Consider the following 14,495-nt stretch of genomic DNA (forward strand, 5'->3'; position numbering starts at 1 on the left):
ATGAGAGGTTAAACCGAGGTCCTGACTCTCTGTGGTCATTAAAAATGCCAAATTCGCCCATTGGCCTCTGTCCATCTTCATGGCATCCTAATCATCCCCATATATTGATTGGCTTCTTCACTCTGTCTCCTTGCCACCAATAATCTGGTGTGTGGTGGGTGTTCTGGCACAATATGGCTGCCGTCACATCATCCAGGTGGATGCTGCACATTGGTGGTGGTTGAGGTGATTCCCCCCTTCCATGTAAAGCGCTTTGAGTACCCAGAAAAGCGCTATATAAACTGCAGGGAAATGAGCATGATCAAACATATATTATGGAGTGGAATCTGGGTCGAGGCAGACTATAGATTCTTACTACAGTAAGTACATATGTATGTAACTATGACAACATCAATGCACTAGTATTTGTATGTGTACTGTTTCAATATTTTTACATAAAGTATATTTGGAAAGTCTATTTTAGAAAATGAACTTGAAGTATACTTAAAGCTCATATGAAAAACAAAATCTTGAAAAATGTAAAATCTTTTTAAAAATTGATTTATTTCTATTTTTTATATTTATTTATTACAGTATATACAATTTACAATTATTTGTAAATATAGAAAAAATATAAATGTACAAGTAATTGTGCTTTTACTGTCCCTTAGTACTAACTTCATGTAACGAATATTGTGGAATTGTTACTGCAAAGCAGCACAAAAAATCTGGGTATGAAGACTTTTGAAAATATATTTAGTATATTTTCATGGCCCCTTATCAGTGTCCTTACAAATATTTTTCTTACTATATTTACAATTGACTTGTGCATGTTGCTTGCATGTACAGAACAATTCATTCTAAATAAAGTGTCATTAGAATTTAATGACCTATTAATATGTTATAAGTCATTGGTTCACCACAAACTCATGAGATGTCAGTGTGTGGACCCAAAGCAATGCACATTGTGTTTGTCTTTCTTATCTGACACAGGTGAGTTCATGGAGCTCTATTTTAACAAGCTAATGATCTCCTAATGAGTTAATGATCCAGATCACAAAATGTGTGGTGCTGTTGGTCCCGAGGAGCAGATTAAAAATCCTCTGATTTGTGGCAAGACTCAAACACTTAATTATGGACAAGAAGCCAAATTCTGTTTCCATTCACTTTTATTTGAAGATTATATTGACGTGAACTTCTGAAATATTGTTTTTGTTGTCTGTAAGTGATTGCTTGTTGGGCATCTTGTTAATGACTTTATTTAGGTCTGCATTCATGATTTATTAGTTAAGGCATTGTCATGGTATGCTCATATATAGTAATAGCACCATATTATTCACAATACTGAGTCACATATTTGCTGATTATTCACTACACTACATGCAACATCATAAATAATTTTACCGTTACAGTCCATTTAAAACTGCAACACACAATTGATAACTCATCAAGCATTATCTGCACGCTCTAATCTTTGTCAGATTCTCCTTGACCATGGGAATCTTTTTTCTCATCTCTGCTCTTTTCCTTTGTAGATTCTTTCACCACCTGAGCAATAAACAAAAGAATCAATCAGATACAGTATATGCAACATATATTACAAATATAAAAAAAAAAATCTAATAAGATATAATGTTAAACACTAAGAATACTGTGCATACAGTGTTTTTTCACTGCCCAATTTATTGTTAAAGGAGCTAAGATGTCTGTTTCAAGTGTCTCACCTCTCCATCACGAATCTCAACAGTCTTGATTACGACTTTCTTTTTTCCAGTATCAGAAAACTGACCATACTCTGTTCAAAGACATCACACTTCAGATGATAAGATGCAAAGGTGGCTTAGTAGTACAGAGAATTAAAAAAATGTTACAGCTTGACACAGATGCATAATTACATTGTAATGTAAAAGGATATGATATGAGTGGAGACATGGAAACAATTGTTTACCCCTTGTATCTGTCCATCGTTGTCATCATTATCATGAGCAACTACAGTAGCAATCAAAGGTAACTTCTTTGGAACAGACTCAGTTTCAGCAGAAGGAAATTTGACCATTTACACAAAGGAATAGTTCACCCAACATACAACTCAAGTGTAATGTATCATGTCTTCCAAAGTAATCTAATTGGTTTTAGGTGAGAACAACTGTTGATTACGTTTTAAATGATTTGTTTATTTGATGTCACATACATTGAAATATGATATATTAAGATTATTCCAATCAAGTTGTCCAATCAAAATGCAAATGAAATTGTATGAGCAAAGTTAATATTTCAAAGCATTAATACTGAAAACATTGCTTGGCTGGTCTGTGTGTGTGATTCTACAAGCCTCTTTTTAATTTTGAGTGAACTGTTCCGTGAAAACCTTCAGCTATTCCATCACTAACCCTAACCCTGAAAAAAACCTAAATTGTTCTTTTTATTTTAAGGGTTAAATAATAATAATAATAATAAGAAACGCTTTCATTTGCAACAGTTTTTATTGTATTTATTTATATGTTATGATAGACTCACCAACATGGTGTCCACCCATTGAAGGCATTTTCATGATAGGAACCACAATTCTGAAAGGTGCAGTTTGAAGGTCATCAGTTACCAGAGTAAAACAAATACTATACACAATTATTAAAGTGGCTCAATGGCATCACTCTTACCGGTTTTCCTCTCCCTCCAGAAGTTTCCTGTAAGTGGCAATCTCAATGTCTAGGGCCATCTTAACGTTGAGCAGATCCTGGTATTCCCGCAGGTGGCGTGACATCTCATCCTTCAGGTGTCGTATCTCATCTTCCAGACGAGACACAGCATCTTGATAGTTTCCGGCCTCTGCTGCAAACTGCTCTTCCATTTCTCTCATCTGCCTCAGCAGAGCCTCATTCTACCATCACAAATACACAATCGTTTATCTAAATAAGGGAATAACATACATTTATATTGTTTTACATAAAGCAACCTATAATAGGGTTGCCAATTTCAGCGAGCCAAAATAAGGACACAAATAATCAGCGAGGAACTCATAGCTCAACAATACACCATGAGAAAACATGCTCATATATGTAAATTATTTATTCTTATTAGTCTTTTTTTGACAGTTCTGCAGCTGTTACCTGGATTAATTTTAATTTAACTTTAATTTTTTTATTCATTTGCTTAAATTAGGACTACATAAATTAGGCTTTTTTTTACTTTTTAAAATGTCAAATTGTATATGACATATATGCTTATTTATTATGTATATATTTATGATTAATATAAATTATAAATTAATAAATAGGGTCTAACATTAATTATAATCTATTAATTCTTCTGTCTGATAATGTCTAAAAATACAATAATTATGTCTATCAAGCTCTAACAGACTATCCAGATTTTAATAAAACAATAGAATTATGCCTTTAGAAGCACAGATGTGTTTAAAGGTCACTTTAAAGGTATGGTTCACCAAAAATGAAAATTCTGTCATAATGTAGGTTATTCAAAACCTGCAAGTTCTTTCTTCTGTTGAACACAAAAGAATATACTTTAAAGAATGTGGGTAACTAAACACCTGCTGGTCCTCAGTAACTTAAAAAAATTCTATCAGAGTCATTGGGGACAAGAAACTGTTTGGTTACCCACATACTTCAAAGTATTTTCTTTTATGTTCAACAAAAGAAAGGAATTATTACAGGTTTGCAACAGCTTGTGGGAGTGTAAACGATGACAAAATTAAAATTTTGGGGTGAACTATCCCTTTAAGTCAGACAGTCCACCGCAAATGTTTCTCTGCAAACTGAGCGTTCATCATTAGTTACAGGACGACGCATTGATAACTTTCCCGTTCAGCACTACATCTTGAGAGAATCTTGTGTTCAAAGGGCGGACGTGAGCTCCTCAATGTTTTAAACCACGCAGATTTAGTGCATGCTGTGCTGGAGTCTCCATCCCTGGAGTCCCAGAGACTGCATCATCGCCATGGAAACAAGACGCCAAGATGAGCTTCTCTAATTTCTTATGAAATTGATTTCATTATAATTTCTATTAGCATTATAAAGGGTGCAAAATACTTAATTGTTGATTCAGCTTGTTGGCCTTTGATATGGGACGCATCATTTTACCTTTAAATACGGGACGATTGCGTATTTTAAGGGACGGGTGGCAACCCTAAAGTATATAATACACACACATTTGACACAACTAAATAATAAACAAAAAAAATGTTGGGTTAAATACAACCCAGCGCTGTTGGGTTACTGCCCAGAAGGTTGGGTTAAACATTTAACCCAACTGTAGGTTGAAAACAACCCAATCGCTGGGTTTGTCCATATTTTACCCAGTGATAGGTTGTATTTAACCCAGCATCAATTTCAGTTATATACACAAAGTATATATATATATATATATATATATATATATATATATATATATATATATATATATATATACACACAAAGCTTTAGGCAGCTTGAAAAAAAGATGAATATTTTATTATATGTATGTACAGTGCTCTTGAGAGTATCGATATCGCAGTTCTGGGTTTGAATTTGCCTCCTCAGGTCGTTGTTCTCTTGTTTAGCCTGTCTCATGACCTCAGCATTGCGCTTAACCGAATCAGTCAGGTCAGCAAACTAACAGAGAAAACACAGAGATGATCAGTAAGTTTTACAGCATTTTACCAGTGTATTATCAGTTGCACACTCACACTGTGGCTTCTCACCTTGGACTTGTACCACTCCTCGGATTCCTGCATGTTTTTGGAGGCGATGTTCTCATACTGAGCTCTAATGTCTCGAAGTGCTCCTGTCAGATCAGGCCGGCTGGACGTCTCCATCACCTCCATCTTCATCTGCTGACTCTGAACACTCACCTGTACATCCTGAATTTCCTACACGTTGAAAATACACAGTTATTTTGAATGCTTGCGTGTTGTTGTTATTTGTTGAAAACAGTATACAGATAATGAGGTTAAAAGGGCAGGGTCGAAATGGAAAGGTTAACAACAACAAAAAATTATTTGCCATACAATCTTAAAAATAAAGGTGCTTCAAAAGAGTTTTGGTTTCACAAAGAACCATTCTGTCAAAGGTTGTTTAAAGAACCATCTCTCCTAACCCTTTTTATAATCTGCAGAACCTTCTTTTGCCACAAAGAACCTTTTGTGAAACAGAAAGGTTCTTCAGATGTTAAAGGTTCCTTATGGAACCATTTAGACAACAAGGTTCTTCCATGGCATCGTGAAGCACCTTTATTTTTAACAGTGTAACATTTTGTAAGGATAAAGCTTCCTCATTAAATCCTCGCAAGATTTTATGACAAATATTTATTTTCATAAAAGCAATTTTTCAAATGTATTCCTCTCATTTCTTAACCACTGAGTACAAATAACAAACTGGACATGCCCACTGGAATAAATTTACAAATTTTCTCTAAAAAATGCTGGGTGAAATATGGACAAACCCAGCTATTGGGATGTTTTGACCCAGTGAAAACAACACCCTCAAAACAACCCAATAGCTGGGTTTGTCCATATTTCACCCAGCGATGGGTTGTATTTAGCCCAGCATTTTTTAGTGTTGCCTGTTGTTAGTTTATACTGATAATTACACAGAAAGGTGTATTTGGCCTATAATTGTACTTAATCTTTGATAAAGATATACTTTCTAAATATCATTAAAGGGGCAGTTCACCCAAAAATGGTTTGCTCAAGTTTACTCAAGTTGTTCCAAATAGTTTATTTCTTCTGTTGAACATAAAAGAAGATATTTTGAAAGTGTATGGTAAAACATACTACGACCGTCATTGGGAACCAGAAATTGCTTGGTCGCCCACATTCTTCAAAACATCTTTTGTCTTTAGCAGAAGAACAAAACTCAGAGGTTTCCAACGACTTGTGGGTAAGTACTATCCTCTATTGAGTCCTATCTATCCTATCCTATACTATTGGGTAGTTGGCTTGTAGTTGTGTTTATTGAGCCTGTTACATACTTTCCCCCCACAAATACTAGCTTCTTTGAGGTAATACACCAGCATGTATTTTAGATACTATCCTTATAAATGTAACAATTCAGCTTTTCAGCAATTCAAAATGGTTTCTACACCATATATTTTCAGCATAGACAGGAATTTGAATTTCACATTCACCAAATTCATTATTTCTTAATTAAATATTAGTGTCTCACCTCATCATGCATCTTCTTGAGGAACTCAATCTCATCCATCAGAGACTCAATCTTTCTCTCCAGTTCCAGACGAGCAAGTGTAGCATCATCCACATCCTTCAGGTATAAACAGATTATTACTACTGTTATATCTGGGTTTTTTTTTTTACATACTTTACGTACAAAAATTTAAACATTGCATTTTTGTGATTTTGTGTAAGATCTTTAGCTGACTATGTAATAATAAGGGTGCAAATAATGTCAGAAGAAGAAAAAAATAGAGATTTTCAAAGATTTACGTGTGTTTCAATTCACTTTGAAAACATGTTTGTGCATGCGTGTGTGCGTGTGTGTGTGAAAGAACGGATGGGAGTCAATCACAAAATGAGCACATTCATCCTTTTCAGTGAAGAGCATCTTCTGGGGAACTCGGAAATCAACTCTAATGTTTGCCTAATGATTGATCACAGATTTTTTTATTTGACTGATATTTGGAAAATTTGGCTTGAATGATTCTTAGAAAACAGAATCAGAGTGTATTCCAAAATAAAAGATACGGAGCTATGCTCTGTCTTCACTCAAACATTGATGCTGGAGTCTTAATTCTTTAAATCCTTGAATCTTTATATAAAGAACATAAGAAGAAAAAAAATGGCTACCAATGTCTTCTTTATTTTGCTTTCAAAACTGAGCTCATTTTGGGTATGTAATTTTCGGCGTGTTAAGGGGTTAAATGCAAGTTTAATGGACTTGAATCTGGAATCTGAACGTATTAATTTATCATCTTTAATTATTAAAGATACTGTAGGTGAGAATTAGAAACCCTTGTTTTTAATGATTGTTAAGTGAACTCAGTCAGTTATTGTTTGTGTTCTGCAGAACCTGGAAACAATTAGCTTTTTAGCACTTTTAATTCCATTGTCCTTTTTTAAATTAAGCACAAGTTAAACACAAAGATCTTGACACTGTGACAGGCGAGTAGACGTCTTGTTACTGTATGACAAAAGTAATTAGCCTCAGAGACAGCGTTGTGGAAATATGCAATATGTTGTAAAATACTTTCCATTCTCACATTACCTTACGAAAGAGAGTCAAATTATTCTCAGCTTCCTGTCTTTTCTGCATCTCCTCATTTAACCTGCACACAAGAGAAAATAAAAGTCCACTTCAATAATAAAAAAACAAGGTTTAATACCTTTTCCCAGAGTAACAGAAAATGTAATTATACATTAGTGTGCTGTTAGAATAATGTAATCCATCTTTTATTTGATACTGGGACGAGTGAGAGAGGGCCCTTGAAGACTGTATGTCTGAAGCGAAGGTTGAAATATAAATATAAAATCTTATCTGGCAGAGAGTCAGAGGAGCAATTAGCTGATTTGCTTAAAAGCATCTGAGATTACATTAGTACCGGCTGGGTGAAATGTTCTTATTGCAAATTTAATCATCTATTCAAAGCATAAGCCAAACGTGTAGCATGAGTCCTACAGTACTTCTGCTTTGTCCGTATCATAATATATTGCTCAAAGAAAAAAGACTAAATCCAGACTAAAGCAGAAATAGATATGTTATCATACACTAACAACATCAATGTATGATCATTCTTAAGGTTCAGCTAAAAATAGGCATCATAACATACAAGTTATGAGATTAAGGTTTTAAATGTAACATTTTGAGTATATAAATAGGCCTATGAAATTATTTAAATATCTATCTATCTATCTATCTACCTACAGTGGTGTGAAAAAGTGTTGGCCCCCTTCCTGATTTTTTTTTTTTTGCATGTTTGTCACACTTTAATGTTTCAGATCATCAAACAAATTTAAATATTAATCAAAGATAACAAGTAAACACAACATGCAGTTCTTGAATGAAGTTTTTTATTATGAAGGGAAAACACAATCCAAACCCACATGGCCCTGTGTGAAAAAGTGCTTGCCCCCTAAACCTAATAACTGGTTGGGCCACCCTTAGCAGCAACAACTGCAATCAAGCGTTTGCGATAACTTGCAATGAGTCTGTTACAGCGCTGTGGAGGAATTTTAGTCCACTCATCTTGGCAGAATTGTTGTAATTCAGATACATTGGAGGGTTTTCGAGCAGGAACTGCCTTTTTAAGGTCATGCCACAGCATCTCAATAGGATTCAGGTCAGGACTTTGACTAGGCCACTCCAAAGTCTTCATTTTGTTTTTCTTCAGCCATTCAGAGGTGGATTGGCTGGTGTGTTTTGGATCATTGTCCTGCTGCAGAACCCAAGTTCGCTTCAGCTTGAGGTCACGAACAGATGGCCGGACATTGTCCTTCAGGATTTTTTGGTAGACAGCTGAATTCATGGTTCCATTTATCACAGCAAGTCTTCCAGGTCCTGAAGCAGCAAAACAGCCCCAGACCATCACACTACCTCCACCATATTTTACTGTTGGTATGATGCTCTTTTTCTGAAATGCTGTGTTACTTTTACGCCAGATGTAATGGGACACACACCTTCCAAAAAGTTCAACTTTTGTCTCGTCAGTCCACAGAATATTTTCCCAAAAGTCTTGGGGATCATCAAGATGTTTTCTGGCAAAACTGAGACAAGTCCTTTATATTCTTTTTGCTCAGCAGCGGTTTTCGTCTTGGAACTCTGCCATTCAGGCCATTTTTGCCCAGTCTCTTTCTTATGGTGGAGTCATGAACACTGACCTTAACTGAGGCAAGTGAGGCCTGCAGTTCTTTAGATGTTGTTGTGGGGTCTTTTGTGACCTCTTGGATAAGTTGTCGCTGCGCTCTTGGGGTAATCTTGGTCGGCCGGTCACTCCTGGGAAGGTTCACCACTGTTCCATGTTTTCTCCATTTGTGGATAATGGCTCTCACTGTGGTTCGCTGGAGTCCCAAAGCTTTAGAAATGGCTTTATAACCTTTTCCAGACTGATAGATCTCAATTGCTTTCTTTCTCATGTGTTCCTGAATTTCTTTGGATCTCAACATGATGTGTAGCTTTTGAGGATCTTTTGGTCTACTTCACTTTGTCAGGCAGGTCCTATTTAAGTGATTTCTTGATTGTGAACAGGTGTGGCAGTAATCAGGCCTGGGTGTGGCTAGAGAAACTGAATTCAGGTGTGATAAACCACAGTTATGGTTTAACAAGGGGCAAACACTTTTTCACACAGGGCCATGTGGGTTTGGATTTTGTTTTCCCTTCATAAAAAAAACACTTCATTTAAAAACTGCATGTTGTGTTATCTTTGATTAATATTTCAATTTGTTTGATGATCTGAAACATCATAGTGTGACAAACATGCAAAAAAAAATCTATCTATCTATCTATCTATCTATCTATCTATCTATCTATCTATCTATCTATCTATCTATCTATCTATCTATCTATCTATCTATCATTTAACCTAATTTGTCTATTAATGTCTCTGATATATAAATTAATGTTTTAAGTGAAAGTTGCTCTATTAAAATAAATGCTTTACACACACTGTTTGATCTCATATTTTGTAATAGCTACTTGTTTTACTTTCTCTTCTAGTTGGAGAAAACGCCCTGCTCGGAGATGGTTTTATCATCAGCACTGAGGCGCAGCGCAGCTCTGTCAGGGCACACAGACCCTTTTGCACAGACCCGCCCTTCTTAGTTACTGTTGCTAATTAGGCTGCAAATTTGCGCATGCACCGATTTCGTGTACGGTGTGAAATGGGTGTAAAGTTCTAGGAGTGTCTGTTAAAGTCGTTTAATGAGTAGCCTACTTCAAAGTACACGCACAGTAGCATGATGTCCTTCATCATAAAGACTGAATATGGCTGTGTGTGTGTATATATATATGGAGCATTAGCCGTAAATGCCTCATCCATTAAACACAGCCTAACCACGTTAGACATCATGATGATGATGATGGTGGTGGTGGTGGGAGGGTCCCTGCTGCAGTTTCTTTGTCTCTGTTCATTTCATTCGCTGCCACACCCATATAACATGAACATCATTATGCAGACATAGCCTACTGTTATTTGTAAAGATCAAATCTTAATGTTAATTCAACCATAATATCACTTCTGTATCAAAATAAACATTCTCTGTAAACACATCCTGAACAAACTTAAAATAGCCTATATTCAGTTCAGTTCTATATCCATATTGCCAGTGTAACCAAATTAATAAAAAATCTTAAATTGATTAATCTTTCAGAATAATAAGATACAACATGGATTGTTAGGCCTATAACATCATTGAAAATGGGGCCCAAAGACATTTCTAACTTTGGCACATTTAACAGTGTAAAACCCATTAGAATTTTTACTCTTAACAGTAAAAAATTAAAATTTCCTAAAAATTAAAATTCTCTCATTATTTACCCACCCTTGTGTTACTCCAAACCTGTATGACTGTCTTTTCTCAGCAGTTCACACTTTTGAAGAATGTTTGAACTTTTTTTTGTCAATGCAATGAAAGTCAATGTCCATGCATAGATATAATTACAGAAAACAAAGGTTTGGAATGACATGAAGATAAGTAAATGAGAAACGTTATTTTTGGGTGAACAATCCACTAATACACTGGCCTGTGTCAAACATTTTAAAGGTCAGAAATTTTCTAAAAATGCATATAATATAAAAGTGCAAGTTTTTTCTCTCTATATATATTTAAAGGACTTATCTGGAATCTCTCTCATACAAGCATGCATCAGTCAGCACACGCACCTCTGCTTCAGCAGGGCCACATCTTCGGCCAGGTTGTCTCTCTCCACCTGCGTCTGGTCTCGATCTTTAGCCATCAGATCCAGCTGTCTGCGTAGCTCTCTCATCTCCTGTTGGCACAGCTCATTGATGCGGCCCGATGACCCTTGCTGCTGGTCCTTATACTGACCCAGCTCCAGAGTCAGCTTTGAGTTCTGCTGCTCTAAATACCGGACCTTCTCTATGAAGCTGGCAAAGCGGTCATTGAGTTCCTGTAGTTCTCTTTTCTCATTGCTGCGTGTGGCAAGGAACTCCTGGTTGACGCCCTCTGCCAGTGAGAAGTCCACTTTATCATAAGAGAGACGGGTGGCCGGAGCACTGGAGCGGCTCCTGAAGTCCACAGAGCGAGTGGGAACAGAGGAGGAGATGTAGCGGCCCCCTATGCGACTGGACACAGGGCTATAGACAGGTGTCCCATAAGTGCGGTGATAAGAGGTGCGAAATGTAGAGTGACTCATGGTTTACTTCTAATTGTTGTTTAAACCTTTTATTTAATGATATGCCTAGTTGTATCTTCCTCTTCGTCTGGTCTTTTTGTCTCCAGTAGTTTTGATCAAAGCTGAGTCACAACAGGATGTGAGACTGTGGCTTTTATACATGAAGCTGGCCAGTTGATCTAAGCTCCACCCAGCCCAGCCCATTCCTAGTCTCCAGAGACCCTGATCTCATCTTCCTTTATGTATCTATCATTAATCCATCCCTAAAGTCTCTTCCTCCCAAGCCCAACCTGGGCACTACTCTGACACTTTAAAATTTGATAAGTGAATTCTTGCTACAAAACACTGATCATCAACAGCTTTATGTGCAATTATTTAATTTATAATATTAACAGGACTGAATGAAGCATTTTAAATACTTATAATACTTAAATATTAAATATAAAAACTTAAATATTTATGGTGGAAGTTAAATGAAATGCAAAAGAACCAAAATGAATCTCCTAAACATCCACTGATCCCAGGACTTGGCATAACATCCACGGCCAGACTTACCACTGGGCTAGACTGGGCCCAAATTCAAGTTCAAGTTGAGCTTTATTGTCATTCCGCTACATGTGGGGACATGCAGTGGAACGAAATGTCATGTCTCGCAGGACCACGGTGCTACATAAATACAGACATTACAACAATGAAGTAAAAAAACACTATAAACCTATACACTACTAACAGATTTAACTATAAGTATACTATATATATAAGTATTTACCCTATACAAACTAAAAGGATAAAAAATACAACTATACGAATGCTTCACATAAATATTACCCTATACAAACTAAAAAATAGAAGATAAAAAATACAAACTATACGAATGCTTCACAAATACTGTACATGTGCAAAGAGAGACATTTGAGTCAGCAGCTGGTTGGGGAACAGAGCAGAATGATTTGTAGTGCATGAGCATGTAAACATGCATATATTGCTGAGTTTTTTGTGAGATTGTGCACACGCAGCAGTGTGTGTAAGTGTCCATAGTGCACATAGTGTAGAGTGTGAGTGTCCATAGTGTAAAGTGTCCATAGTGCACATAGAGGAGAGTGTCCATAGTGTAAAGAAAAATAAGAATAAAATAAATAAAAAAATAATTAAAGTTCCATACAGTTTTTCTTTGGTGTGGTAAGGTTTGGGGAGGGGGGTGGTCCATGTTCAGGAGGTAGGGGTTTGCATGGGGTTTCAGAGGGGGGCGGGGTGGTTTGAGTTCAGGGCTCTCACAGCCTGGGGGAAAAAGCTGTTGAGCAGTCTGGCGGAGCGGGCTCTGATGCTCCGGTACCGTCTTCCTGATGGTAGGAGCTGGAAGAGACTGTGGGAGGGATGGGTGGAGTCCTTCACGATGCTGTTGGTTTTGCTGGAGCATCGTGTAAGGAAGATGTCTAGGATGGAGGGGAGAGGGGCACCGATGATCTTTGCAGCTGTGTTCACTGTCTGCTGGAGGGTCTTGCGGTCAGCAGCACTGCAGTTCCCGTACCAGACAGTGATGCAGCTGGTCAGCACACTCTCAATGGTGCCTCTGTAGAATGTGGTGAGGATGGGTGGAGGGAGACTTGCTCTTTTCAGCCGGCGGAGAAAGTGTAGGCGCTGTTGTGCCTTTTTGGAGAGTGACATGGTGTTGGTGGTCCAGGTGAGATCCTCTGTGATGTGCACCCCCAGGAATTTAGTGCTGCTGACTCTCTCCACAGTAGAGCTGTCGATGGTCAGTGGGGGGTGGTCAACGGAGTTTCTCCTGAAGTCCATCACAACCTCCTTTGTCTTCTCCACATTGAGGGACAGATTGTTTGTGCCACACCATTCAGCCAGCTGTGCCACTTCCTCTCTGTAGTGCGTTCCATCGTTGTTGCTGATGAGACCTACCACTGTTGTGTCATCAGCAAACTTGATGATGTGGTTGGAGCTGAACTTGGCAGTGCAGTCATGGGTCAGCAGTGTGAAGAGCAGCGGGCTGAGCACACAGCCTTGTGGAGCACCTGTGCTCAGTGTTGTAGTGCTCGAGGTGTTGTTGCCGACACGGACTGACTGAGGTCTTCCAGTTAGAAAGTCCAGGATCCAGTTACAGAGGGAATTGTTAAGGCCCAGCAGGTTTAGCTTATTTATGAGCTGTTGTGGGATTATTGTGTTGAATGCCGAGCTGAAGTCAATGAACAGCATTCTAACATAGGAGTCTTTATTTTCTAGGTGGGTAAGAGCCAGGTGGAGGGTGGAGGAAATTGCATCGTCCGTAGAGCGGTTTGGACTGTATGCAAACTGGAGCGGGTCGAGTGTGTTGGGGAGGTTGGTTTTGATGTTATGCATGACTAGCCTCTCAAAGCACTTCATCATGATTGGAGTCAGTGCTATGGGACAGTAGTCATTGAGACAGGACACAGGTGATTTCTTTGGTACCGGTATGATTGTTGTGGATTTGAAACACGTGGGGACGACTGCCTGACTCAGCGAGGTGTTGAAGATATCTGTTAGGACATCTGTCAGCTGTGCAGCACAGTCTCTCAGAACACGGCCAGGTATGTTGTCAGGACCCGCAGCCTTGCGTGGGTTAATCCTAGATAGGGTCTTCCTTACGTCGGCTGGAGACAGACAGAGCGCCCGGTCGTTGGGAGGTGTGGGCAGTTTTTGTGCAGGTGTGTCATTCTGCATTTCAAACCGGGCTGAAGTACAGGAAAAGAAAAACAAACTATAATAAAGATAGATGAAGACCTAACCGGTCAAAAAAGTCTAAGAAAGACCTGACTGGTTTGAAATGTTGCTCTTTGTTGTGATAAAATTTTCTGGTGCTTTAAATATTATTTGTGCAAACAGCTATCTTTTTGAATAACTCAACCTAAATAGTTCAGTGACTCATTAAGACAGTGACTTGTTTCATATTTAATAGGGGTGTAACGATACATGTATTCGTACCAAACCGTCACGGACATCACGATTTGGTGCATGAGGCCTTACAACGAATACAGGCAATTCACCCTCAATCCAGAAGGTGAATCCCACAGTAATGCAACGCTGTTTGATAACCGGCAGCAGAACAGCGAATGCCATGAGTTGCACATTTGAAAACAAAGCCCACCAGACAGTGACACAAAGGTGAAACATAAAGGAGTATACTTTAAAGGCTTGCGCACTCAACTGTTTGCGAAACTGAGCTTTGTGCTCATGTATCCTATACCTCTC

General features: G+C 38.0%; 1 protein-coding gene across 1 annotated transcript; it reads right to left on the bottom strand.

Moving 5' to 3' along the window:
* Positions 1–1,138: 1,138 nt before the first annotated feature.
* LOC306856759 (plasticin-like) lies at positions 1,139–11,405 on the bottom strand. Its single transcript, XM_079396197.1, has 9 exons — positions 10,804–11,405; positions 7,194–7,254; positions 6,138–6,233; positions 4,676–4,843; positions 4,461–4,586; positions 2,637–2,857; positions 2,497–2,546; positions 1,704–1,774; positions 1,139–1,527 (listed from the first exon to the last, which is right to left on the bottom strand). Exons 1-9 carry the CDS (start codon positions 11,295–11,297, stop codon positions 1,447–1,449), a joined length of 1,368 nt encoding a protein of 455 aa, XP_079252323.1. The 5' UTR covers positions 11,298–11,405; the 3' UTR covers positions 1,139–1,446.
* Between the last annotated feature and the right edge of the window lie 3,090 nt (positions 11,406–14,495).

Source organism: Barbus barbus (assembly GCF_936440315.1).
Source record: "Barbus barbus genome assembly, chromosome: 37".
Classification (NCBI taxonomy): Eukaryota; Metazoa; Chordata; class Actinopteri; order Cypriniformes; family Cyprinidae; genus Barbus; species Barbus barbus.

Excerpts from the sequence above, each read along its gene's own strand:
- LOC306856759 (XM_079396197.1), bottom strand. The coding sequence starts at position 11,297 with ATGAGTCACTCTACATTTCGCACCTCTTATCACCGCACTTATGGGACA. Across the intron at positions 4,587-4,675 it reads AGGAGTGGTACAAGTCCAAG|TTTGCTGACCTGACTGATTC; the intron begins GTGAGAAGCCAC and ends TTTCTCTGTTAG. Across the intron at positions 2,858-4,460 it reads TCGATACTCTCAAGAGCACT|AATGAGGCTCTGCTGAGGCA; the intron begins GTACATACATAT and ends TTGTGATGGTAG.